The following is a 23596-nucleotide window of genomic DNA, read 5'->3' as shown; positions in this document are numbered from 1 at the left end:
TCCTGGACTCAAATGATTCACCTTCCTTGGCCTCTCAAAGTGCTGGGATTACAAGTGTGAGCCATTGCACCTGGCATGTATTATTATAATTATAATGTCATCAGTATTAGGGGTAGTATCTACTGAGCCTTAACTATACTGTGCTAAGTGTCTTACATATGGTTTCTTTTAATCCCCAAAATAGTTTTACATAACAGGATTTATTACTGTCTTCATTTTACAACAAGGAAATTGAAGCATAGAAAAGATAGGACTAGGCCGGGCACGGTGGCTCACGCCTATAATCCCAGCACTTTGGGAGGCCAAGGCAGGCAGATCACCTGAGATCAGGAGTTCGAGACCAGCCTGGCCAACAGGGAGAAAACCTGTCTCTACTAAAAAATACAAAATTAGCCAGGTGTGGTGGCACATACTTGTAATCCCAGCTACTCAGGAGGCTGAGGCAGGAGAATCGCTTGAACCCGGGAGGCGGAGATTGCAGTGAGCTAAGGTCATGCCATTGCACTCCAGCCTGGGCAACAAGAGCAAAACCCCGTCTCAAAAAAAAAAAAAAAAAAAAAGATAAAGACTTTATTCAAGGTTACAAGATTCCTGAATAGCAGAGCTGGGAAGTTTATCAGACTGCAAAGCCTGTATTCTTAACCCCACTGCCTTGTAGCCTGTGTGCAGAGTCTGCATGTAATTCAAGCACTCATGAATAGACTCCCATTTAGCCAAGGACTAAGTGTTTCAATTGTCATTCAAGCCTGAATAAAGAAGCAGTTACCTGGAGGGTAGGAGTGCTTTCCATCCACAATCCACTCTAATAAGGCCTCTATTAATTCAAGATTCACCTTTTCAAAATCCATGATGGACATTGTTTTGATGACTGACTTGCTAACCCCTGAAAGAAAGAAAGGTAAAAATGAGAAGGATATTTATACCTTGTTGATGTATTTTATTGTATATTTATACCATATACAATATGCCTGTGAATTAGGTGAGTGTTGGTTTAATAGCACAGATATTAACATTTAATGTACTGAAATGAACTTTTTTCTTTTCTTTATTTAGAGACAGGGTCTTGCTCTGTCACCCAGGCTGGAATGCAGTGGTGTGATCACAGCTCACTGCAGCCTCGACCTCCCAGGCTCAAGTGATCCTCCGATCTCAGCCTCCTGAGAGGCTGGGACTGCAGGCATGCACCACCATGCCTGGTTAATTTAATTTTATTTTTTGTAGACATGGGGTCTTGCTGTGTTGCCCAGGCTGGTCTCGAACTCCCGGGCTAAGGCAGTCCTCCTGCCTCAGCCTCCCAAAGTGCTAGGATTACAGCCACCACAACCAGTCCACTTTTTTCTTTTAGTTTCCCAGAAAATCCAGCCTCATCAGAAGTAATTTTTGCTTGAACAATGACCCAAAAAGCAGGCTCCTGCCCCTGTTGGAAAGACCCAGATGGGCCAGTTTTTACTCTCCTCATTCCTTCCCCTCTTTTACCCTTCAAATATTTATTGAAAGCTTAAGTTCTGGAAACAAAATTCAAAGTCAAATACATTTTAGAAACTTCTTCTAGATTCAATCGAATCATGAATGAGATATGCTGGAAGTCCAGGTAACACTAACCTATGGCAATCAATGGACAGAGACCACAGCTTTCACCAGCATTTTTATAACAGTGACTCACTGAACCTTTAGGTTCCTTTGAGAAAATGATAAGTGATGGATCTTCCCTGAAAAATAAATGTGATTGTAATATCTTCATTAACACCCATGGAGTCTACTCATAGACCCTCACAATCTCCCCACTCACAATCTCCTAATCTATCTGTGATCTGGTAAACGATGTAGTTCTGTAGGATGTACTACAAGCCTCGGCTCTTTTATTTTTTTATTTTATTTTATTTTTGAGACAGAGTCTTGCTCTGTCACCCAGGCTGGAGTGCAGTGGTGTGATCTCGGCTCACTGCAACCTCCGCCTCCTGGATTCAAGCGATTCTCCTGCCTCAGCCTCCTGAGTAGCTGGGATTACAGGCACGTAGTACCACGGCCAGCTAATTTTTGTATTTTTAGTAGAGATGGGGTTTCACCATGTTGGTCAGGCTGGTCTCGAACTCCTAACCTCGTGATCCACCCGCCTCGGCCTCCCAAACTGCTGAGATTACAGGCGTCAGCCACCGCGCCCGGCCACCTCAGCTCTTTTAAAAGCAATAGTATATTGTTGGGGTGACTAACTCTTCAAAGACTGCTGCCCATTCTTCTCAGGCTCTCCTAATGACCTATCGCCCTAACTACAGTCTAACTGGAACAAAATAACTATAGTTGGTACCAAGAAAGGGAAACTTCCTATATGATGCTGAGAAGTTTGAAGAGGGACAAAAGCAGTTTTGGCTGGGCGTGGTGGCTCATGCCTGTAATCCCAGCACTTTGGGAGGCTGAGATGGGTGGATCACCTGAGGTCAGGAGTTTGAGACCAGCTTGACCAATATGGGGAATCCCCATCTCTACTAAAAATACAAAAAAAAAAAAAAATTAGCCAGGCATGGTGGTGGGTGCCTGTAATCCCAGCTACTTGGGAGGCTGAGGCAGGAGATTCGCTTGAACCCAGGAGGCGGAGGTTGTGGTAAGCCGAGATCGCGCTACTGCACTCCTGCTGGGCGACAGAGCAAGACTCCGTCTCAAAAAAAAAAAAAAGGAGTTTCGAAACAATGTTGTTCTGGTAGAATGAATACCATGTTGGTCAAAAATGAAAAAAAGGAAGAAACAGGCTGCACAAACAAGGGTGTGGTTGGGTGAGAAAGGTGGAGCAGAATCACTTTTCTTTGCCAAGATTCCAAAAAGCCAGACTTTTCAAAAAGAAGAAAGGATCAGCTAATTGAAAAAAGAAAACTGAACATAGTTTTGTTTTTTAAAATTATTATTATTGAGACAGGGTCTCACTCTTCTCCTCAGGCTGGAGTGCAGTGGCGTGATCATGGCTTACTGCAGCCTTGGCCCTTGGGGTTCAAATGATCTCTCACCTCAGCCTCCTGAGTAGCAGGGACTATAGGTGCACACCACCACACCAGCTAATTTAAAATTTTTTTTAAGAGACAAGGCAGCACCATGTTGCCCAGGCTGGTCTTGAACTCCTGGGCTCAAGCAATCCTCTGGCCTCAGCCGCTCAAAGTGCTGGGATTATAGGCATGAGCCACTGTGCCCAGCCAAATCAATAATATATTTTAAATGACTGATCATTAATTTTTTCAAAGAAAAACTAGAAAATGCCTTAAAAATTGAGCTAGGAAACATTATTTAATTTTCTGAAAGGCGAAAGAGAACATTGAGATCAACAAATTCAAGGCATTTCTTTTTTTTTTTTGAGATGGAGTCTTGCTCTGTTGCCCAGGCTGGAGTGCAGTGGTGCAATCTGGGCTCACTGTAGCCTCCGCCTCCTGGGTTCAAGCGATTCTCATTCCTCAACCTCCCAAATAGTTGGGACTACAGGTGTGTGCCACCACACCTGGCTAATTTTTGTAAGGACTTTTTTTTTTTTTTTAAACAAACAAACAAACAAAAAACAGAACCAGAAGCTCAGAAAAGCTAAGCAATCAGCCCAGTACCATACAGAAGCTGATGGCAGAGTCATGTTTCCTGACCTCAACTCCTCCATTCTCCTTCCTTAAAAAGGGGGTCCCAAAGGTACTTTCTGAACTTTAGTAACCTTTGTGCTTAAAATTAGAAAGTCATGGATTAGATTCAGTGATAATTTTAAAAGAAAACTCCAAAATTTTGAAAGAAGCCAAAGGGATTTTCTTTTTTTTGAGACAAGGTCTTGCTCTGTTGGGGCTGGAGTGCACTCGTGTGATCATAGCTCACTGCAACCTTGAATCCCTTTGCTCACGCAATCCTCCCGCCTCGGCCTCCTGAGTAGCTGGGACTACAGGTGCCAACTACCATGCCCGGCTAATTTTAAAAAACATTTGTAGTAGAGACAAGGTCTCAATATATTGCCCAGGCTGGTCTTGAACTCCTGGGCTCATGTGATCCTCCTGCCTCAGCCTCCCAAAGTGTTGGGATTATAGGCGTGAGCCACCGTGCCCAACCTCAAAGGAATTTTCTTGTTCCATAATTTAATGGAATAAGGGAATCTGAATTATCAGTTGGTATGACGTACAAAAAGCACACAAATTTTTTAGTTAGACATATTTTAATTAGAATCATGGATCTGTACTTACTAGCTGGGCACTATCCTTGTGGGTTTGTATTATACTCCTCTAAATGATTCCACTTTATAGATAAGGAAACTGAGGAACAGAGATGATAAAGAACTTGCTCAAGATCATTAGCTGGTTTTATGAGAGCCTTGGGAGTTGAACCCAGATCTATAAAACACAAGTCCATTCTCTTAGCTTTACATCTCTCAATATTGCGAAGATGAAATAAAATGTTAGGGAGCTATGCTTATCTTCCTAAACAACAGAATAATGGCTAATATCTTAATTCCTTGGTGATTATCATTCCACATCCAGGATTGGGAACTGTCTTTGGTAGATGCAGAAAAAGGAAAATTCATTTTCCTTGTGTCCTACAGAAGCAGTAACGGGTTGGAAGCTCTTACTCATGAACAATAAACACCGTTTTTTGGGAAGAACTAAGAACAGGGTGACAGTCTATGGAAAAAGGAGAAAGAAGGACAGCTGAGACCTGCTTGTAGTCTAGGCTTCAAGGAAGAAAGCAAAAGTAGTGATCCTGGGGTTTCTATGGGCTCAGTTTAGCTTATATGGATAGAAGACCACATAGGAACAAAGAGTGGCCAGCTAGAGTCTGGCATGGGAGGAGGAAGTACCTAATAACATACATAAAAAGCTCAGCACAGGGCAGGCCTCAAAAGATGTTATTTTAAAAGCCCACGAATAATGCTAAAACTATTGGGATATTAAATGGTTTTAAAATCATGTCAAATATTGCTTCACAAATGACTTATTAACTACAAAAGAAATAGCAATTACCAGGGGAGAAACCTAGCAAACATTACCTTTACCAAGTGAACAAGTTAACATTGCCAATAATGGGACAAGCCAACACCACGGGGCCCATGTGCCTTTTGATATGATGCATTGAGAAATCAAGATCGTTTTTGTGATGCTCCAGCCAAAAATGTATAACCTAAATTTAATCATGGAGAAATACTAAACCCAAATGGATGGACATTCTACAAAATAATCTTCAAAAATGTCAAGGTCACTAAAAGACAAAGGATGAGGAGCTGTTCTAGATCAAAGGAGACTAAGAATACATGACTGAATGTAATATATGATCCATGATAGGATCCTGAATCAGGAAAATACAGCAAAAATAAACATTATTGAGATAATTGTTCAAGCCTGAGTATGGACTGTGAATTATATAATTGTATCAGTGTTAAATGTCCTCATTTTGATCACTGTACTGTGGTTATGTAAGAGAATGTCCTTGTTCTTAGGAAAGACACACTAAAGTATTAAGGGTAAAGGAGCATCATATCTGTAACTTACTCTCAGGAGATTCAGAAAAAAAAAAAAAAAACATGAACCCAGAGCAAATGATAAAGCAAAAAATGAAGCAAACATTAACAACTGGTGAATTGGGGTAAAGGATATATGAGAGTTCATCGTTTAGCCTTGCGAACTTTTCCATAAATTTGAAATCACATCAAAATAAAAAGCTACAAAATGCACAAGAATATAACTTATATTTTACTACCTCACAATTTTTCTCTAATGAGCACATATTTCTTTTATAATTAGAAAAAAAACCCATTGGCAAATATAGTAACAATTGTATTCTAAATATGTATCTGAACTATTTTTCTAGGTTTAAGGTTGCTCTGATGAATTAAAGGCAATGTAACTATGAAACAAGAATCATATTTTTCTTCTTCCGAATCTTGGTAAGAAAGAATACTAGAAATCTTTGGCATAATTATAATATTCCCCCAGGAGGCATGTTACCTTTATAGCGGGCCAGGAGCTGCTTAAAATCTAACTGTTGATCTGGCACTGCATCTTTGACAGAATCCTGATCCTGGAGGTGAAGGGAGAGCCTCAGGTCTTCTTCCACTTCTTCAAATGCAGTTCTGTTTCGCCTTGCTTTAAGCTTTTCCTTTGAAATCTGTTTCATGGACCGCATATATGGGCTCCCATCCTGTAATACATACCTGAGAAAGACAAAGGAATGTGGTTGTGTGTATGTGGTTCTGTTGGTGAGGAGGGAAAGAATTCACCTGTTTCACGTGCTCGTTCAGCAAAATGTCACTGTTTCTGCCCAATTCATGTGCCATCCTTCCACCAGTCCAGGATTCTGGCTGTACCCTATTTCTGGTTGGGAACACACTGCAATGCTTTTAGGTCTGTCTCGGAGACCAGCTAAGAATTTGGAGAAAAGCTCTATCCAGGAATAATGGCATGGACATTCAGAAAACACATTTGAGTTATAGCCTTAGTAACACCCCTCCTCATTTTTTATTTTTCTTCGGCAATCTTATTGATCCTCTTGTTTCTATGATAATTCCCAGGCAGCTGATTTCCTTTTGTTGCAATCAAATTTGGACCCAAGTTTCTAGCTGTTGGCTGAACATCAACCTAAGACTATTCTTAAAACATTTCAAAACTCTTACAACTGGATAGTTTAATATTTGTTAGTGACAATCCTATTAGACATCATGGCAAAGCAGAAAAATGAATAGATTTGGAAACAAAAGCTCTGGATTTGAGTTCTGTCTGCCACTAAACCAATCTGCCATGAGACTTCTAACAACTCAATTTCAAAAGGCTTTACTTTCTCATGTTTTGGGAAATTGGCATAGGTAAGTGGCTCGATTTTTTTTCCCTGGAGCCTTAAATGTTGCTCAAAGCCCCAAGGAAAGGTAAGGGAATGGGAGCAAAGTAAGTAACTGGGGGCTGTTCTTTCAGCCCAATCATTCTTGTTTTATGTTTCATTTCTCTATGATTTCCTATAAGATTTCATTTGCATAAAGTATATTGTAGCTTTTTTAAAAAAAGATTTAAAAACCTATGATTCTATAATCCTGACTTCCTCCAACCCCTTCTCTCCATTAAATGCCAACACTCTTTTCACATTCACCGTTTGTTTGTTTATTGAATATTTACTGAATGCCTATTTTGGACAAGGGGCTATGGTGATGGTGGTGGTATGGTATAGAAAAATAAGCATACTTTCAAGGAGCTTACAAACTAGTGAGAACAGAACAAAACAACACACTATACTGTAAGACAGAAATAAATGTTATTAGAGGCACAAGAAAAGTATTCTGTGACTTCTAATAAAGAAATGATTAATTTTTAATAGCAGAAAATAGGAAATTTCATGGAGGTAGCATTCAAATTGGGTGTTAAAGAATGACTAGAGAAGGAAGTGGGAAAAAGAAATACAGATAGTAATAGTACGGCATCTTTCAGAAATAACAAGTAGTCTGAGAGTGCTAAGGTTTTGTAGGTAGGAAACTAAAGAAGGAAGGGAACTTAAATATTGGCTGGGGTCAGATGATATGGGCCTTTAGTGTCCACAAAGTGTGAGTGATAGGGAACCAATGAAAATTTCTAAGAATAGGAGGAATGTGAACAATTTTATGTTTAAAGATAATTCTGAGCCTGGGCAACATAGTGAGACCTTGTCTCTACTAAAAATAAAAAAATTAGCCAGGCATGGTGGCACACATCTGTAGTCCCAGCTACTTGGTATTCTGAGGTAACAGGATCACTTGGGCCCGGAAGAACAAGGCTGCAGTGATCTATGATAGCACCACTGCACTCAGCCTGGGTGACAGAGTGAGGCTGTCTTAAAAAAAAACAAAAAACAAACAAAAAAAACCATATATATATATATCTATATATATATATATATATATATATCCTGGAAGCAGTGAGTTTGAAAAAGTAAAGACAGGTAAACTAGTTGAAAGATGATTTCCTCAGAAACTCATATTCAATGGTAGTGGGATAGGGCCCAGAAAATAATAATTCTAATAAGCTCCCTAAGTATCCTTATTGCACATTAAAATTTGAGAGCCACTGGTTTTGGGTTTTTAGCTTGAGAATATAGTACCATTAAATGAATATGGAATTAGGAGGGGGGCTTATTAGAGAAGGAAGGAACAGAGAAGGAGAAAAATTCTGACTTGTATTTAAGCTATCAGATATTAGGGGTGTTTCATTCTAGAGCTCAGAGGTCAGGAATGAAGATACTAATCTGGGAGTTCTCGGCACAGGGATGACAGCTGAAATCACACGAGTCTAAGGTAGCCAAGGGAGAGTTAATAGTGAGAAGAAACAGTGCAAGGAAAATCTTGCGGAATCCTCAAGATCAAAGACTAAGAAGAGAAAGTAGGGCTTTCAAAGAAGAGAGATCTGTTTATATGCAATACACATTAACATTTTCTACCTAGTACTTACAATTGTTTATATAGATATCTTAACACTCAGGCTATACTGCAAACTCTATGCGAGTACAATGATGATGATGATAATAATAGCTAACTTTTTTTTTTTTTTTTTTGAGACAGAGTTTTACTCTGCCGCCCAGGCTGGAGTGCAATGGCGTGGTCTCAGCTCACTGCAACCTCTGCCTTCCAGGTTCAAGCGATTCTCCTGCCTCAGCCTCCAGATTGGCTGGCATTACAGGCATGCACCACCATGCCCAGCTAACTTTTGTATTCGTAGTAGAGACAGGGTTTCACCATATTGGCCAAGCTGGTCTTGAACTCCCGCCCTCAGGTGATCTGCTCGCCTCGGCCTCCCAAAGTGCTGGGATTACAGGTGTGAGCTACCACACCCAGCCAATAACTGCTAACGTTTGAGAGCATGCATTATGTGCCAAGCACAGTTCTAAGCACTTTGCAAGTATTAATTCATTAATTTTTTAATGCTCTCAGCAGAATCAGCAAGTATAAATTCATTAAAACTAAAGTACAGAGAGATTAAGCTACTTGCCAAAGTTATAGTAAGTAGAGGGGGCCAGGCATGGTGGCTCATGACTGTAATCCCAGCACTTCGGGAGGCAAGGCAGGAGGACTGCTTGAGGTCAGGAGTTTGAGACCAGCCTGGGCAACATAATGAGACCCCTGTCTCTACAAAACCATTAAAAAAAATTAGGCATGGGGGTGTGTGTCTGTAGTTCAGCTACTCAGGAGGCTGAAGTAGAAGGACTGCTTGAGCCAGGTATTCGAGGCTGCAGTGAGCTATGATTACACCACTGCACACCAGCCTGGGCAACAGAGTAAGACTCTATCTCAAAAAAAAAAAGAAAGAAAGAAAGAAAGAAAAAGTAAGTAGAGGGATTTAAATATTGGCAGTCTGTTTGCTGAAACAGAGGGGAGAACAAAATGTTCAAACAGAAAAAATAGAAGAAAATCACTTCTTGGCTTTTTGGCTGAAATCAAGTGTAGAAAAATTAGAAAAAAAGACTAACACATGTATTAGTATTCTGGCACATTGAGGGTCAAATATTATTCTGTTTTCAAAGTTTCACTGAATCTTTTTTTTTTTTTCTCAATAGATGGGGGTCCCAATATGTTGCCCAAGCTGGTCTTGAACTGGCCACAAAGGATCCTCCCACTTTTGCCTTCCAAAGTGCTAGAATTACAGGGATGAACCACCATGCCAGGTCCTTTCACTGAATCTTAATTAGTATCTTCCTTACCTTGTCACAGCAATTGCATCTTCCAAAAAAAATTGATCAACAGGAAATGTACGACCTAGAAAAACAAGGAGACAAAATAGAAAAGCCTGAGAACACCCATTCAACCATCTTGAAATAGTTTATATATATAAAATTCTCTTAAAGCTTGTCATGCTAACGTCCTATTTGTTCTGTGGTCTTAAAAGTATCAAGAAGAAAAGTTCTGGTAACAGAAATTGGAAAGGGCAGATTTCAGTCAGTAAACAGAAGCAGTGTATAGGTAGAGAAATGATCCTTTGCTAAGACTTTTTTTCTTTTACCTGTTACACCTTTCATACCCTCCCCCCCTGCCCCCGCCACTTCCACCATAGAGGACCTTTAAACATTCAACAGTTGTATTCTAGATCAAACACAAAGTTTCTTCCTTAGATTTATTGCCAGCATTCCCTATAACTAAAACAAACTGCACTATTTTTTATCAGTCAGTGTTTCCAAAGTGTCTTTTTAGTATTCAATTGAAGAAGGATAAATCAAAGCTCAGGGTGATAAATTAATTCCACAATGAGACTGTGGAAGTGCCCAAAGAAAACACAGACTGTCCAATCTCACTTTCTGCCAGAGTGGACCAACATCCAGAAATTTAGCAGAATCCAGAAATGAACAAATATACTGTCACAGACACAAGTTCCCTCTTTATGACAGACTGCCACTATCAACTTTGATGTTAAACACAATGGAATGCTAGAAATAAGTAACTATGACTTTTTTTAAAAGTCCCCTAAAAAAATTAAAATCTCCCAGCAATGGCCGGGTGCAGTGGCTCACACCTGTAATCCCAGCACTTTGGGAGGCCGAGGCGGGCAGATCATGAGGTCAGGAGATGGAGACCATCCTGGCTAACACAGTGAAACCCCATCTCTACTAAAAATACAAAAAATTAGCTGGGCGAGGTGGCGGGCGCCTGTAGTCCCAGCTACTCGGGAGGCTGAGGCAGGAGAATGGCATGAACCCGGGAGGCGGAGGTTGCAGTGAGCCGAGATCACGCCACTGCACTCCAGCCTGGGTGACAGAGCGAGACTCTGTCTCCAAAAAAAAAAATCTCCCAGCAAGATATGTTACCTCCTTATCAGCTGCATTATATGGTTTATGATTTTATGTTATAAATGAATCGCTTCTCTAGAAAGAGGTATAAATATCTACTTATGTCTCAAACTTTAAAATAATTATATTTGCTTATTAGAATGATACATATTTAATGATGCATTTTATTCACCTGGTATAGTAATAACGGGGCAGGAATTAAAATAGTCTGAAAAAAGCTCAGCGTTTAGAGTTGCACTCATTAAAATAACTTGAAGACCTGGCCTCTGCGATACAATGTCCTTCAAAACTAGCAGCAAGAAGTCACTAGAGAAAATAAAAGAAACACCTGAGGATCAAACAAATTCAACACATGAAAATTAGTAACTTTTACTATATTTTGAGCAAGAAATGTGTAAGATCTCTGTGAAAAAAAAAACCATTAACATTCATAGAACAATATGTCCTGTTCTTGGATGTGAAGCCTTACTATTACAGGTTGAATATCTGTTATGTGAAATGCTTGGAACCAGAAGTGTTTCAGATTTCAAATTTTCTCAGATTTTGGAATAGTTGCATATACATAATGAGATATCTGGGGGATGGGGTCTAAATCTAAACAAGAAATCAATTTATGTTTCATATATACCTTATATACACAGCATAAGGGTAACTGTATATAATATTTTGAATAATTTTGTCTGTGAAATAAAGTTGGTGTACATTGAACCATCAGAGAGCAAAGGTGTCAGGTGTGGAATCTTGCCACTTGTAGTGTCATGTCAGCACTCAAGAAGTTTCAGATTTTGGATTATTTTTGATTTTTGGATTAGGGATGCTCAACCTGTATAAAGATATAAATTCTTTCCCAAAGAAACCAAATCCAGGCAGTACCAATCAAAATCCCAACAGGATTTATCATCAAATTTTATAATTATTATTTTTTTACTCTTAGCTGGTATAGGGTACAAATTTGATAATTCTACTTCTTGATGTCTACGTGTACCACAAAGAGACACATACAAAGATTTTCATTATAGCATTGTTTGTAATAATAAGACAATAGAAACTACCCAAATGTCCATCAACTAACTGATAAATGGTTACTTATAACAATGTCATCCAGTCTATGAAATAACATGAAGCAGATACAAGGAATAAGGTAGAGCTCTAGATAATAACATGAAATCATCTCTAAGACATATTTTTAGTAGGAAAAATCCCAAGTTGTCTGGAATAATATGCACGGCAGAATAACACCACCCTAATTGGTCTCTTGGCCCTTGCCCCCTTGCAATCTGTTCTCAGTACAGCCAACCAATAATGCTCTTCGAATGTCAGTCTGATTGTGCTGACGGGGTGCGGTGGCTCACACTTGTAATCCTAGCAGTTTGGGAGGCTGAGGTGGGAGGAATGCTTGAGGCCAGGAGTTCAAGACCAACCTAGCCGATATAGCAAGACCCCATCTCTTAAAAAAAAAAAGAAAAATCTGATTGTGCCACTCTTCTGCTTAAAATCCAATGACTTCTCATTAGAATTCTTACTAACAAGGCTCTATATGGCATGGTCTACACCCCATGCTCCCCATCTTTTTCTAGTACTCTCCCGTTCATTCACTCAGCACCGGCTCACTGTTCTCCTTGCCGTCTTTGAGGCATGCACCTTGGGTCTTTTGTACATGTTATTAATCTGCCTGGATTACTGGGCTTCTCCTAGCCCTTCACACAGGTAGCTCCCTCACTTCCTTCAAGTCCTTACTCCAAAGATAGTTTTTCAGTGAGGACTTCCTTGGCTACCTTATTTAAAATTTCAAATGCCCTCCTCCCTTGAATTTCTATTTTTTTTTTCTGCTTTATTTTTTCTTCTTAGCACTTACCATATTCTGTATTTTACTTATTTATCTTGCTTATTGATGAGCTCTCCCACTAGAATAGAAGTTCTACAAGGACAAGAATTTTATTCACTACTGCAGGATCTACAACAATGCCTGGGACATAGTAAGTACTCAATGAATATTCATAGACTTACTAAATGAATATATCATCTGTGTAAGAAAAAAAGGTCAGAAAACAAAAGTAACTATTTCTAACAAAGTAAACGTCTATATCCATGCATAGAAAGATGTACTACCAGTTTACTTCTAAGAAAGGAACTGAGAGTGGTTTGGGAGTAGTAAGAGGGACTTTCACTTTATCTATAACGTTTTTCTTTCCTTTTTTTTTGAGACAAGGTTTTGCTCTGTCACCCAGGCTGGAGTGCAGTGACGTTATCATGGCTCACTGCAGCCTTGAACTGGATTCAAGTGATCCTCCTGCCTCAGCCTCCTGAGTAGCTGGGGCTAATTTTTTTGTTTTTGTTTTTATAGTAGAGATGGTGTCTCCCTATATTGCCCAGGCTGGTCTCAAACTCCTGGGCTCAAGTGATCCTCTTGTCTTGGCTTCCCAAAATGCTGGGATTACTGAACATATAATCAGTAATCCCAGAATGGAAGGCCTGTAGGTGTGAGCCACTGCACCTGGCCTGTTTGAGTTTTTAATGAAAACATATTCTTATACTACTTAGCTCTTTTTAATGAGCTAATTTAATTACATTTATGAGTATTTTTGTTTCTTTTTCAGGGAAAAGGGAAATAATCCAACAACAACAGGCAAATGGTTAAGTAATTTATGGTATATCCAGACTTCAGAATTTCCTTATGAAATTCTTAATTTTACAGATAATTCAGCTGGGTGTGGTGGCTTACACCTGTAATCCCAGCACTTTGGGAGGCCAAGGCGAGCATATCACTTGAGCTCAGGAGTTCGAGACAAGCCTGGCCAACATGGTGAAACTCCGACTCTATTAAAAAAATAGAAAAATTAGCCAGGCCTGGTGGCATGCACCTGTAGTTCCGGCTACTTGGGAGGCCGAGGCAGGAGGATTGCTTGAACCTGGGAGGTGGAGGCTGCAGTGAGCTGAGACTGCACCACTGCACTCCAGCCTGGATGACAAAGACTTTGTTTCAAAAAAAAAAAAGATAATTCATTAACTCATGCTATCATTCTGTTAAATCAAAAACAGCACAACAAAACTATATAATCCCAATAGTGTTTGTGGAAATACATCTCTCTTTCTACCATATCCCTCTTCTAACTCCCAATATACTCCCAGAAGAAAAGAGACTAAAATTATAACATGTAACTAGCAATTTTATAAGGGACAGAGATTCTTCTTTTACATTTTTTGGTATTTACTGTATGCTTTAGAATGATCATGTCATCTCTGTGATTAGAAAATTTATTAAAATTTCAAACTAACACAACTGTCACCTTTCTATATTCAACCTTTAATCTTGCCAATATTTTTACTGATTTTTGTTCCTAGATTTTATTAGTTTTTGCTTTTTTCAGTCAGAGTTAGCAAATATTCCCCTACTTTTCCTTGTAATTTGTATACCCTTTCTTGTAAACTGGTATTTGTAAATATTTGAAGCACCCTTCTCCACTGTGTAATTAATCTTTATTCAGATGTGAACATCTTTTGAATTTTTAACATTCATATTCTACAGATCCTTAGGTTTTATAAAAATCTTTCTCCTATTTTAGCCAGGAACCAAATCCAGTGCTATGTTCTCATTTCTTCAAGTTTGTGGAAGTACAAATGTTATAGAATCCAAAGCTACTCTTCATATTCAAAATTATACTGGATATAGGTTTCCCTAAAAGTTTAAACTTATCTTTATAAATCAATCATTTAAATACCATTAATCTGAGAGAATGTTTTATTTGGCTTCCTCTTCCAAGTTGTTCAGTGATTTTGTTAAAAAAATTTCTTCCTTCAGATGTTCATTTCCAACAGTGGCAAAATGACATTATCTACCATTAATTTTTTTTCCCATTGTTTTCTGGAGTTTCTACAAAAAGATTATTTGCCCCTTAGAGATTTCCAATGTTTTCTGTATAGTCATTTAATATTTATTATTGTCTTGTTCTAGGAATTATTTCTTTTTCTTTTGGTTCATTCTTTTTATCTAAAAGTCTTTCTTTAGTTTCTAATTACTTCATATTTCTTATTTACTAATAATAGTAATGTATTATTTCTTCTAATAGTTCTTCTGGTTATATGCCTTCTCTGTTCAATTCCTTTTTTTTTTTCTTGCTCTGTCGCCCAGCCTGGAGTACAGTGGCGCAATCTCGGCTCACGGCAACCTCCGCCTCCCAGGTTCAAGCGATTCTCCTGCCTCAGCCTCCCCAGTAGCTGGGACTACAGGCGCCTGCCACCAATCCTTTTTTTTTTTTTTTTTTTTAAATGTTTTGCTTTTAGCTATTTTCTGCTTTCCTATCAGTCCACCAAGTTTACTTGACTTTTTTTCTTCTTCTCAAGATATTTATTGTGGTACAGTACTTTGTGGGAAAACTTCATAATTTTCACAGGACTTTCTCTTTTTTCCCACTAGTTTTCTTTTACTGCTCTAGGGCATGATCCACATGACAAACTATGATTAATGCCATCCATCTTCCTGGCCCTCCTCAGTACTTAAAATATTGAGACTTTTAATTTTTTTTTTTTTTTTTAAGAGATGGAGTCTCATGATATTTCCCAGGCTGAAGTGGCTCTTCACAGGTGCAATCATAGCACACCACAGCCTTGCACTCCTGAACTTAAGCAATCCTCCTGCCTCAGCCTCCTCAGTAGCTGGAACTACAAGCATGCACCACTGTGTCTGGCAAGAATTTTTATTTTATGCCTCACCCTTTAATGACTTCTAATTTCATAAGATAAAATCCACATGCTTTATTATTCATGGTGCTTAAGGCCCTGGAAGGTCTGGCTCCTGCTGCTTCTTCCCTGTGCTACTTTCCCCTTTGCTGCTACACAGCAGGTGCACTGGGCTTCCTTGTTTCTGGACTCACAAAGCCCCTTCCCACTGCAAAATCTTCAAACATACTTTCCTTACCCCCATTTGTCACCTGGGATTCCTTCTCATATTTCAGTTTTCTTTTCTTTTCTTTTTTTTTTTGAGACAGGGTCTTGCTTTCTTGACCAGGGTGGAGTGCAGTGGTGCTATCACAGCTCACTGCAGCCTCAACCTCCTGGAGGCTCAATTGATTCTCCTGCCTCAGCCTCCTGAGTAGCTGGGACCTTAGGTGTGAGGCATCACGCCTGGCTAATTTTTTTTTTTTTTTTTTCTGTATCCCCAGTAGAATGACTACTGGCTATTTTTTTTTTCTTCTTCTTTTTTTAACTTTTCATGGAAACATGGTCTCACTATGTTGCCCAGGTGGGGCTCCAACTCCTGGGCTCAAGCGATCCTCCCACCTTGGCCTCCCAAAGTGCAGGGATTATGGGTGTGAGCCATTGCGCCCGGCCATACTTCAGTTTTGAATTTAAATTGTCATCTTACAGAGATATGATCTTTGAGCATCTATGGGTCTCTCCCTCCAAACACAGCATGCCGTTTATTCCTTCATAGTGCTTATTCCAATTTACAATCATTTGCTTGTTTACTTGTTCATTATTTGTTTTTTCTACTGGACTGTAAGAGATGAGGGGGAGCCATACATGCTTGTTCATCACTGTATCCCCAGCAACTAACATATCACTTGGCATTTAATGCAGGCTCAATAAATACATGAATCAATGTCAGGACTGAATGGCCAAATAAACATGGAAGAAGATACATTCAGCCACAGCATGCATGACATCTGTTATTTCTACTAAGTACAGTATTCAACTTAGCATAATGCCCAGGATGGTGTGAAGTATACCTTCTAACCTAACAGGATGACTCCATCTAATAAGTGATGAGCATGTGCTGTCCTTTTTAGTGTTACAGACCCTGGAGATCAAGAAAGCAGTTGCTCTTCTCTAACATAGGCCTTCCTTGTGGCAAATTACCATTACTAGCTGCATGAAACTGAATTGGAACTAGAAAACAATTTTTTCTGCCATGCCTTCATTTCAGGTGAGTGTGTGTTCCCTGGGAAAGTCTTTGTTTTACCTTTCTTCTGTCCTCTCATGAACTTCATCAACAATGATATGGGAAACTCCTTGTAGAGCTGTATCTCCTTCTAGCCTTCTCAGCAGCACTCCCGTGGTGCAGTATAACAGTCTGGTGGCTGAGGACTTACACATGAAAGGGCAATATAAATCATTAATAAAATTTTCAAAAAAAGGAAACATTACTGGAAAGCCATTTTGAATGGATAGTGATAAAAAATATTGACAACACCAGCAGTTCCATTTAATAGGAAACCATACTAAACATAGTTTCTTGCCAGGGACAGTAATAAAAGCCTTTCTACTTCATATCACAATGCTAAGATTTTCATAAAAAGCATTAAAAAACAGTGAATAATGAAAACAGTTCTCAATCTGTCTGCTCCTTATTTGGTTAAATGGATTATGTCCCAAGTTCAAGAGCAAAATAGTCTTTACTAGATGACTTCCGCCAATAAAAAATAAAAAGCTTTACAGAGGAAATTTAGTACAACCAAATAAGAGTTTTTTTGTTTTTTTTTTTTGAGACGGAATTTTGCTCTTTTTGCCCAGGCTGGAGTGCAATGGCGCAATCTCGGCTCATTGCAACTTCCGTCTCCCAGGTTCAAGGGATTCTCCTGCCTCAGACTCCCAAGTAGCTGGGATTACAGGCGTGTGCCACCACACTCGGCTAATTTTTGTATTTTTAGTAGAGATGGGGTTTCTCCATGTTGGTCAGGCTGGTCTCGAACTCCCGACCTCGGGTGATCCACCTGCCTTGGCCTCCCAAAGTGCTGGGATTACAGGTGTGAGCCACCGCGCCTGGCCATTTGACTTCTTATACCAAAATATTTCTAAATATTTCTAAATATTTAAATAAATGATTACTGAAGGTAATCATTAATTTAAAAATAACCTGAAAGTATATATCCCAAATTGCCCATGAATCTCCTAACCCCCAAAACTTTTTATACCTAAAAACCATAAATTTCTGTTACCAGGAAATAAGCAGAGCATACAAACCTTGACACTTTCTAACCGAATCTGGTATCCCACGGTCAGACCCACCCTCTCTGCTCTTTCTTTAGCAACGCGTTCAGCAACAGAGATTGCAGAGATTCGTCGGGGTTGGGTACAGATGATGTTGGCTACCTTCTCAGGTGGTCCATTCAGAGAATCATCCAGAATAAACTGTGGAATTTGTGTGGTTTTCCCACATCTGTATATTAAAACAAGTAAGTCCTAAAATGAAGTTTTCAAGGGCTAGTTAACTAAAGAAGCAATCATATGGAATGAGAAAAGTGATAAAGCTAATTAGAATAAAAGTTGTTCAGTTTCAGGTATTTTCTAAAACAACCTCCTGACTTATTACCAAGAGGTGGGAAATTCTAGGAATTTGCACTCCAATCAAAAGGACAATCAAATAATAGTTTAGTAACATTTGTAAAATTGGGACTATTGAACAGACATTAAATTAAGGTCTGTAAATGCTTCTAGGAATGTAAACTCTACACATGAACCCCAAAGAAAAGGAGTATTAGCTTATGATTATCAAAATATTTTATAGGTATTAATTTAGCTATGATTAGGCTGAGGTTAAAAAGATAAACTAGAAGATACGAATTATTACCATATCACTGAGTCTGGACACAAATATAATTATTAAATTGTATACTCTTGAATAAATAACTAAATTAAGTCTGCAATTTGTCCCTGCTAAATAGGAGAATGTAAAACAGGAAAAATAACGCACCATAATTAAGTTGTTTTTAAAAGAAAAATAAAGGCTGGGTGTGGTGACTCACACCTGTAATCCCAGCACTTTGGGAGACCGAGGCAGGCGGATCACTTGAGGCCAGGAGTTCGAGACCAGCCTGGCCAACAAGGAAAAACACCCCTCTCTACTAAAAACACACAAAAATTAGTTGGGTATGGTGGTGCACCACAGTGGTGCGCCTGTCATCTCAGCTACTCGGATGGCTGAGGCATGAGAATCACTTGAACCCAGGAGGCAGAGGTTGCAGTGAGCCGAGATCATGCCACTGCACTCCAGCCTGGGTGACAGGAAATCAGAATAAATTCAGAAGATAAAAAGCTCTCAAGCTAAATGTTCTAGAACTATCCTTTAAATTTAAACATGAGCCTTGTTAAAAATCTTCAGCTGGATTTTTTTGCCTTATGTCTCAAGGCAGATGTATATAATATCTATAAATCCAGCTACAGTTTTTAACAAGTTGAACTGGTTATGGTAACCAGGGTGCATATAATATTTATAGATGAAAGCTGCAGATGAATAAACTGCATTCTTACCCAGTCATACCACTTATGACAACCACCTGGTGCTTACGCAATAAGTTAAGAATGGTTTCTCTTTCTTCCCAAGCAGGGAGTGATTGCCTCTCTTGCAGAATGGACTGGAACTGTCTGGAAGCCTAATAAAATCAAAGATAAGATATCAGTTGGGTTACTTTTTTTTTTTTTTTTGAGACAGGGTCTCACTCTGTTGCCAGGCTGGAGTGCAGTGGTGCGATCACGGCTCACTCCAATCTGCACTTCCCAGGCTCTAGCGATCCTCCCGCCTCAAGCTCCCAAGTAGCTGGGACTACAGGTGTGTGCCACTATACCCGGCTTTTTGTATTTTTTTGTAGAGGCAGGACTTCACCATGTTGCCCAGGCTGGCCTCAAACTCCTGTGCTCAAGAATCCACCTGCCTTGGTCTCCCAAAGTGCTGGGATTACAGCTTTTTTTTTTTTTAATTATAGAGACAGAGTCTTGTTATGTTGCCCTGGATGGTCTTGCACTCCTGGCCTTGAGTGATCCTTTGTTGGATTTGTTGGGATTGGATGTATATTGGATGTATATTGGATGAAGACTTTATTCAGAATGCTGCTCAGAGAATCAGCCAGAATGAGTTGTGGAATCTGTACATTAGTTTTCCAACATCTGAATAAACCGAAAGATTTTCTGGGTGAAATAAAGCCCTCTTGCTTAGCACATATCCACTTCTTCCCAACAAGAGTCTCTATACCAGTACTGTCCAATAGAACTTTCCGTGTTGATGGAAATGTTCTATACCTGTGCTGTCCAATACAGCAACACCTGGCTACATGTGGCTATTGAGCACCTGAAATGTGAAGAATAGTGTTACTGAGGAACTGAATTTTTAATTTTAATTAATTAATATAAACAGCCAAACATGGGTAGGGGCTACCATATCAGACAGCATAGCTCTAAGCAATATCAGATTTTTACCTAAATCAATAATAGAAAAGCACTCACTAAAGGGTTATTTTTGGGCAGTCACTACAACTATATAAATCAATTTCATATTTAATGGCCAATGCTATAAAAATTGCCTTGTTTGTTAAAACTCTGGCTATACTTTTGAATACTGTAATAAATTTACAGGAACATGCTATTTCCTACATATAATTTTATCATAAACTTACCACACTGATCAAATTGAATATCTAATTTTTTGTTTCTATCATCTTACCTACAGTGCAATTTATATACATTGTGATGTTCTTTGGGTATTGTACTACATATGTGATGGTGTTACATCGTGTCAAAAATCAGACTCACAGAACTTTAGAACTGGAGGGCCCTTAGAGAGCATTTAATCCAATTCCCATATTGGTTAAGCAACTTGCCTCTGTCCTATCTCTAACTTTGCCCTCAGGATTCACTTATGAATTCTTTTAAAATAATCTTCATGTGAATGGGGTAAAAACAAAATGGACTTTAGAAACAGAATTGGCTAAACCACTTACTAGCTATGTGATCTTGGGCACATTATTTATCCTTTGAGTCTTTGAAACAGGGTAAAAGTCCTTCCTTATCCTTCTCCTTTTATATATTAATTTTTTCTAAGGTAAATCGCAGTATTTGTTTTGTTTTGTTTTTAGAGACAGGGACTCATTATGTTTTCCAGGCTGGCATTGTCTCAAGTGATCCTCCTGCCTCAGCCTTCCAAGTAGCTGAGACTACAGGCATGTGTTACCACGCCCGCCTGGCTCTAAACCACAGTATTTGTTTTTATTTTGTTTTGTTTTGTTTTGTTGTTTTGTTTTGTTTTTGAGACAGAGTCTTGCTCTGTTGCCCAGGCTGGAGTACAGTGGTGCAATCATGGCTCGCTGGAACCTGCACCACCAAAGTTCAAGCAATTCTTGTGCCTCAGCCTCCCAAGTGGCTGGGATTACAGGCACCTGCCACCACGCCCGGCTACTTTTTGTATTTTTAGTAGAGACAGGGTTTTGCCATGTTGGCTAGGGTGGTCTTAAACTCCTGACCTCAGGTGATCTGCCTACCTCGGCATCCCAAAGTGCTGGGATTACAGGTGTGAGCCACCGTGCCCGGCCAGTACACCACAGTATTGATATTCCTTTTACATACCAGATTGTCTGTCACAGTACCAAAGGCACATGACTCTGAGACTATTTGGCATATATGTGTGTGTTTGCTATGTACCAGCTATAGGATTTTCCAAAACCATCTAGCATATGCACTTAAGTTTGCTGTGGCCTGTAGAAACTTTGACCACTCAGGGAGAAAAAGAACCAAAAGAATATTAAGGAGGGTAGCCAAAGCTCCCTAATTCCTAATCCCATCATCCAGATATTAGGGAGGCAACGCTACTCATTCTCTCAGCATACCCTACCTGTTTCATTCGGAACTGCTTGCAGATTTTACCATTTTCAGCATGTACTGACTTTGCCTGCCAGTCATATCTTTTGGAAATCTTTTTCTTAAGGTTCACATAGCTTTCATTCTCTACTATAACAGGTGCAGGACCGTCATCCTCATCTGACTCCTCAGATTCTGATGCTTTTTCAACTTGAAGGAAATAAAAGAAAACATTTCAGTATGGAGCCCTTTCTTTAACAAAAGGGGAAAGTCGCTGTCTAACAGAGTATCAACAACAAAAAGTCAAAATGGAGAAAAAGTGAAAACTTGAATAAAGTAAGTTCATTCATTTCTAGTATTTCTATTTCTATTTCTAAAGAACTTAAAATGCATCCTCAGATAAACTTTTATCAAGCATAAACAAAGTAATTAACATTAAAAGAATTAGCAGTGAATGTTTCAACTGTATGCAAGTGTCCCCAAATCCCACAACGTAAAACAACACAAATATCTATCAAATGATGAATCAATGAACAAAATGTGGTATGTCCACATAATAGAATATTATTCACTAATAAAAAGGAATGATGTAGTGATACGTGCTAGAACACGGATGAACCTTGAACACATTAGCTAAGTGAAAGAAGCCCATCTCAAAAAGCTGCATATTGTGTAATTCCATTTCTATGAAATGTCCAGAGTAGGCAAATCCATAGAGATAGACAGCAGATTTGTGGTTGTGAGGGGCTGGGGGAAGGGGAAAATGAGGAGAGACTGCTATGGGTACATGGGTACAGGGTTTCTTTTGGGGTTGATGATAACGTCCAGGGATTAAAAGGTGGTCATTATTGCATAATTCTATAAAAATACTAAAAACCATTGAATTGTGTATTTTAAAAGAGTGAATTTTATGGTATATAAATTATGTCTCAATAAAACTATTATTTTAGAAAAAAAGTCCATGACACATAATTTTCATTTCCCAAGGAACACATTTGAACCCATGCGCTAGAAGCTGCCATCTGGGAGTGGGTCGGGTGGTTAGTGAGTGAATCTGGCTAAATGACCAGCAGCCACATCTCAGAACAGTGTCACTGTTCTCTACTCATTGAAGTTTACCCAAGGACTCTCATGAAATAATACAAACTTTTGTTTCTCTGGAAGAAAGATAGATGGCAACCAATAAAAGAGGATCCTTTTTTTTTTTTTTTTAATTAAGAAATAGAGTCTCACTCTGTCTCCAAGGCCAAAATGCAATGGCTCACTGCAGCTTCTACCTCCGAGGCTGAAGTGATTCCCCCACATCAGCCTCTTGAGTACCTGGGACTCAGAGGAGTGCACAACCATGGCTGACTAGCTAAGAAAATATATATATTTTCTAGAGATGGGGTCTCATTATGCTGCTCAGGCTGGTCTCAAACTCCTGGGCTCAAGCAGTGCTCTCACCTCAGCCTCCCAAAGTGCTGGGATTACAGGCATGAGCCACCACACCCAGCAGAGAATTCTTTGAAGGGGGCTTACTTGTGGTGTAAGAATCTGCATAGCAGGCCATGTGCGATGGCTCACGCCTGTAATCCCAGCACTTTGGGAGGCCAAGGCAGGCGGATCACCTGAGGTCAGGAGTTCAAGACCAGCCTGGCCAACATGGTGAAACCCTGTCTTACTGAAAATAGAAAAATTAGCCAGGCGTGGTGGCGGGTGCCTGTAATCCCAGCTACTCAGGAGGCTGAGGCAGGAGAATCGCTTGAACCTGGGAGTCAGAGGTTGCAGTGAGCTGAGATCATACCACTGCACTCCAGCTTGGGGGACAAGAGTGAAACTCCATCTTAAAAAAATAAAAATAAAAAGAATCTGCACAGTAAACCTAGATCTAGACAAAGCTAGAAGCCTGCACAAGTATTTGAGGATTTAGAGATTCATAGAGCTATCCCTAAAGAATTCTGGGGGTCTAGTACACCAAAAGCAGGAGGGTATGGATAGTGGTATAGAAAGCAAAATATCTCTAAAAATTCATTTGAAAGTAATTCAGTATACAGTATAAGAAGTAAACAAAAGAAAACCAAATGAATTAAATAAAACAGATTTTCTGAGAACGTACCTTAAGGTCCTTCCAAGCCTCGGATTTTGTATAGTTAAACATACGTCACTACAAACTTTCAACTCAGGGAGCCCAACCACAGCAACACAATTGAGCCTTACAATTAAAGTCAGATACAATTACAGTTCAGGGAATTCTCATTCCCTTTTGCCCATGGGACTTAATGGCTTGTTCAGCTTGTTCAAGATCACTAAGCCATCC

The 23596-nt window shown here is 39.4% G+C and overlaps 2 protein-coding genes across 13 annotated transcripts in view; one reads left to right on the top strand and one right to left on the bottom strand.

The window, feature by feature from the left end:
• MORN2 (MORN repeat containing 2) overlaps positions 1–23596 on the top strand; it is a 46915-nt gene that overhangs the window by 1588 nt on the left and 21731 nt on the right. Inside the window, 4 exon segments of the mRNA NM_001246561.1 lie at positions 5812–5887; positions 12643–12710; positions 16521–16657; positions 21457–21633. The gene's annotated coding sequence lies outside the window, so the exon portion shown is untranslated.
• The window catches only part of DHX57 (DExH-box helicase 57), a 78599-nt gene that overhangs the window by 39949 nt on the left and 15054 nt on the right, over positions 1–23596 (bottom strand). For all 12 annotated transcript variants that reach the window (XR_010149575.1, XR_010149576.1, XR_010149577.1 and 9 more), the window contains 8 exons: positions 21332–21507; positions 18982–19103; positions 17695–17890; positions 16694–16818; positions 10907–11040; positions 9655–9709; positions 5949–6154; positions 767–883 (listed from right to left, as the gene is read on the bottom strand). Coding sequence is in view for 9 of the 12 variants with exons in the window: in XM_054678350.2 (XP_054534325.1) it covers positions 767–883; positions 5949–6154; positions 9655–9709; positions 10907–11040; positions 16694–16818; positions 17695–17890; positions 18982–19103; positions 21332–21507 (1131 nt within the window). In the remaining 3 variants the exon portion in view is untranslated. The remainder of the gene's footprint in view (positions 1–766; positions 884–5948; positions 6155–9654; positions 9710–10906; positions 11041–16693; positions 16819–17694; positions 17891–18981; positions 19104–21331; positions 21508–23596) is intronic.

The sequence above is a fragment of the Pan troglodytes genome, chromosome 12 (assembly GCF_028858775.2).
Source record: "Pan troglodytes isolate AG18354 chromosome 12, NHGRI_mPanTro3-v2.0_pri, whole genome shotgun sequence".
Lineage (NCBI taxonomy): Eukaryota > Metazoa > Chordata > Mammalia > Primates > Hominidae > Pan > Pan troglodytes.
Note: the sequence above shows the minus strand (reverse complement) of the source record. Positions and strands in the feature narration are given on the sequence as shown.